This window comes from Haliotis cracherodii, unplaced genomic scaffold (assembly GCF_022045235.1).
Source record: "Haliotis cracherodii isolate W230 unplaced genomic scaffold, xgHalCrac1.p SCAF_13, whole genome shotgun sequence".
In the NCBI taxonomy this organism is placed as follows: domain Eukaryota; kingdom Metazoa; phylum Mollusca; class Gastropoda; order Lepetellida; family Haliotidae; genus Haliotis; species Haliotis cracherodii.
This window is the reverse complement of record NW_027266268.1, coordinates 16,575,001-16,580,013: the sequence shown is the minus strand read 5'-3', so window position 1 is coordinate 16,580,013 and position 5,013 is coordinate 16,575,001. Positions and strand designations below refer to the sequence as shown.

General features: G+C 42.0%; 1 protein-coding gene across 1 annotated transcript in view; it reads right to left on the bottom strand.

The window, feature by feature from the left end:
* Window positions 1-2,817: 2,817 nt before the first annotated feature.
* LOC139458478 (involucrin-like) overlaps window positions 2,818-5,013 on the bottom strand; it is a 2,408-nt gene continuing 212 nt past the window's right edge. Inside the window, exon 2 of the mRNA XM_071239915.1 lies at window positions 2,818-3,314. Coding sequence (XP_071096016.1) covers window positions 2,818-3,314 — 497 coding nt within the window. The remainder of the gene's footprint in view (window positions 3,315-5,013) is intronic.

Here is a 5,013-nt window from a genome sequence, read left to right as displayed (position 1 = left end):
ACAGATATTATCTATGTGTATGTCCAGCATATCACATAAAAAATGTATTGTTTTCATTCTTGATAAATTGTCCTGAACCTCTGAAGATAGGGATGTGACTGTATCGCGGGTCACCACGTTTAGTAAAAAAATACATCATGTATCAAGGAATGGAGTGCCTCCTAACTTTGTTGTGCGGGGCAGTTGCGTTCAAAGTTGAAAAATCAAATGTTTTGACAGAATATGACTTGTTTCTTTTCTGAGTTTGCAAAACATCAAGCAAAGCCTTTGAGATTTTGAGAAGTTACACAGTATTAATTCCACTTGTCTTAAAACCATTCTGTGAATCTTGAGTCCTTCCTTTATTAGATTAAGGGTAATGGTTAATTTTTGAGACTGGGATTTGGTACATTTGTGGGTTCGTTCTGTATAAATTACCAGCAAAGACAATAAATAGATCTTAATTGTGCACACACCCCTTTTAAAAAAAGCTGTATCCGCCCATGCATATCACTCTCTGCGTGTCTCGAATTCCTAGATTACTCGAATTATTCCCTATAGACCCAAGCAGTTTCACTGTAAAATAAAAGATAGGTAGACTGGTTGGTGTTGATAAATGGAAAGAAAGACAGTGAGCTAACGGTAGATACAGTAAAGTACGGTTATAACGAACTCAAAGGGACCACGCTTCGTTATAAACGTAGTGAACTGTGTATAGAGATGAAGGAATGGGTAGACAGGTATATATAATCGCAAAGAACCATGGAGAACGAACCGTGGTTTATTTCATGATACATCATTGTTCTATCATGACTGTCATTTCTGGAGATTCGAATATGCACTCGCAACTTGACGACGTCATATATTGGACGACTTTATTTTTGGAGAGGGAAGTGTCAAGTAAGTTGTTCCCTGTAGATGTAGGTAAGCAACACAGATAAACGCAGTGACTGAGCGATCGCAGCTAATACTAAAGGTGGTGACTGGGAATGGGAGTTTCGTTTAAAAATTAGTTCTTTACGTAGCGATTTAATCTTTGCGTTTCAAATTGTAAAAAAATCACCTCGTAACAATATGGTTTCCACCACGTGGACCATCCTGGTACCTTAATGTAGTTGTGACCCGGATGTTGTTGCTTTTAAATCAAATGCAGCCATTCAGCTGGTGGGTATGAGTACCTGTGATGCAACATACCCGCATCCTCTGATAAGAATGAATAACCGCTACACTGCAGATGTCCTGTACTCTGGGTTATTTGCCTACAATCAAGCACTCAACCGCTGACTGTTTCTGTTTGATGTGATTCGCTGAAGCGTGTATTATGGCGCATCGCACTAGTTTTTGGTTTGTTTGTTGTTAGTTGTTTAACGCCGCACTCACGATATTCCAGGTATATGACGGTGTTCTGTAAATAATCGAGTCTGGACCAGACAATCCAGTGATTGACATCAGGAGCATCGATCCACGCAATTGGGATACGATGACACGCATCAACCAAGTCAGCGAGCCTGACCACCCGGTCCCGTTAGTCGCCTCTTACGACAAGCATAGTCGCCTTTTACGGCAAGCATGGGTTGCTGAAGACCTGTTCTACCCCGAATCTTCACGGGTCCCATCGCACTGGTACACACGCTGAGGTCCTTCAGTGACGCCATTGCTTGGTCAGGGCTGGGGACATCAGAAATTGAAAAATAAACAAAGTTAAAACATAATTTCAACTACACACATGTATAAACATGTTTACTATAATGACTAATGAATACCTACGTTGCTTTTTTTCTAAATACGCTATCCACATTCGTCAGTCGTGTACAGAATAAATTTACCTTATCTATGACTTGATTCCGTCGGAAGTTGAAACGTTACCATGACAATGCATGCCAAAACAAAGAAAACAAAAAAAACTTGAATCAGCTACCGAATAAAAGAAAGTTGACACTACCGTTCGCACATCACCGCGAAATTCGTGGTCGAGTATTTGTTATTAATTACGCGCTTTGAAATGTACAATCTAGTATCAGTTGTTTGACGCCTGCACAGGCTGAAACTGACAAGTTCAATGCACGCGCGCCACGTGCTGGGAGAAACAATCACGTGACCGAGACGTTTCACGTATCAGGTGACATATCTATCGCTATCACTTGTCAATCACAGGTGACGATGGGACGAAGATACCTATAGCGACAGCCCTGTTTATTATATGGAAATGCACCAACACGTATTGCTGTTGATACGACACTGATTTAATATACTTTGTTTACTTTTTTATATAAAGATTCATGGTCTGCAGAGATGTTTTGTTCTGAGATATTAATTTCATATCTGAATATAAAGCGTTGTTGTGTCGGTGTGATGTCCTGTGTCGTTCATAGTCGCTGACAGTAATAACTCTCGTCGATTGAAATGATATTGGAAATGTTATAGAGAAAGACTGTCATATCTTCATTTAACAAACCCTACATTTGCATCATAACAGTAACGTATTCGTACATATTAATGTAATTAAAAAATATTCTGGAAAAAAATGACTGAATGCAGTCTAGCGAGACTTATGGTTTTGCAGAAGCTGCGATATGTGACTCGATTAGAATAATTAATAAAATAATGAAATAGGGAACCTGATCTGAATTTGGCTAAAAATTATACATATTTATTTTTATTGCCTTTATTCACAAATCAAAATATAGAAATGTTTTTTACATACAAATATGTTGTTTTCTTTTTGTAAAACCGCAAAATTGATTGAATGCTAACACATCTAACCTTAGACATGCATTCGTGACGTTGCAATCAGTGTCATGTTCGGGAATTTAACGGTAATTCTTACTGGTCAGTGTCTCACATGTCGGGTTGACGGTCAATGTACTGGTCTGTGTCTTGTACGGCAGGTTGACGGTCAATGTACCGGTCAGTGTCTTGTACGGCAGGTTGACGGTCAATGTACTGGTCACTGTCTTGTACGGCAGGCTGACGGTCAATGTTCTGGTCAGTGTCTTCTACGGCAGGTTGACGGTCAATGTACTGGTCAGTGTCTTGTACGGCAGATTGACGGTCAATGTACTGGTCAGTGTCTTGTACGGCAGGTTGACGGTCAATGTACTGGTCTGTGTCTTGTACGGCAGGTTGACGGTCAATGTACTGGTCAGTGTCTTGTACGGCAGGTTGACGGTCAGTGTACTGGTCAGTGTCTTGTACGGCAGGTTGACGGTCAATGTACTGGTCAATGTCTTGTACGGCAGGTTGACAGTCAATGTACCGGTCAGTGTCTTGTACGGTAGGTTGACGGTCAATGTACTGGTCAGTGTCTTGTACGTCACGTCTTATAGTCTTGCAGACTAAAGACTCAGTCACATTGACTGGGCAGGGACATTCTCAACTTCCCGAATATATATTCCAGCTATATGACGGCGGTCTGTAAATAATCGAGTTTGGACCAGACAATCCAGTGATTTATATCATGAACATCGATCCACGCAATTGGGATCGATGACATGCATCAACCAAGTCAGCGAGCCTGACCACCCGATCCCCTTAGTCGCCTCTTACGACAAGCATAGTCGCCTGTATTCCAAAGAATAACTTCTCTTTCTGATTAATAGGATCCGGAACAAAAGTTTATCGGGGACGATGACCTGACATACGAACTCACTGGCTACATATCAATTTGCGTGTTCGACCCAACTCACTAGCTAGGCCAATGACGCATACATAAGGAATACAAGACGGCACAATTCGTACTTGTGTTACTTCCCTTAGCAGGGTAAGGATCCGCTGATCATGGGTTCGAATCCCAGATATTCAGTGGATTCCGTGCTCAATTGGTTTTCATTAAAGGTCTTCGCTTACTGTCCATATTTCTTCGGGATTGCCTCCAAGTTTAGGTTTCCTTGTTACATGTAGTTTGTGTGAGTGAGTTTGGTTTTACGCCGCTTTTAGCAATATTCCAGCAGTATCACGGCGGGGGACACCAGAAATGGGCTTCACACATTGTAGCCATGTCGGGAATCGAACCCGGGTCTTAGCGTGTCGAGCGAACGCTTTAACCACTAGGCTACCCGACCGCCCCCCAAACACACCATGAAAGAACACACTTTATGTAACATAACCCAGTCTATTACTTTGTTTTTTAACTCCGCACTCGGCCATATTCCAGCTAGGAGACAGCGGTCAGTAAATAATAGAGTCTTGGCCAGACAATCCAGTGATTGACATCATGAGCATCGATCCACGCATTTGGGATACGATGACATACATCAACCAAGTCAGCGAGCCTGACCATCCGATCCCGTTACTCGCCTCTTACGACAAGCATAGTCGCCTTTCACGGCAAGCATGGGTTGCTGTAGACCTATTCTACCCCGAATCTTCACGGATCCAGTCTATTTCTCAACATTGTCCGACGTCAAATTAAAATATACACCCATGCTTTATGGTGTCTATAATGACACAAATAAGAAATGGTTATTCGACGTTGATGTATTTGATACGTGTATAATGGGCGATATTGAACCTGAAGTTTTCAATATTTCGGCGACTGTAATTTATCGTTATTTCGGAACCATTTTGATAGCGTTCAAAACATATTGGTCAAACACAACGACTTGTACAGTATCGTTTGTTCGCAGTTTAGCTGGAATATTGCAGCGTTAAACAACAAACAAACAAAACTCAACATTGTGAATTTATTGTTCTCTTGTTAGGTGAGGTGAAAAGGGGTTTAACGTCGCGCCCAAGATTATTACACTTATATAGCGAAATGTATGCGCGGTGTGTTTGGCTGCTTGTACTAGTCCGGACTGATGCCGATTTATAGCGCTTGCTCACTAAGATACCATTCCATAGTTTACCATGAATACCCCACTCAGACACAGTATACTGACTCCGTCCTTGTTTTAGCCCCTAACTACTACGCCAGACAGGGTTACAACAAGTACCATCTTTTGCCGGGGATCGAACTCTCGGGCCTCCGCTCTCCGGGCGGACGATCTACCACTAGACCACGGAGGCGGTCTATTGTACTCTGGACACGTGGGC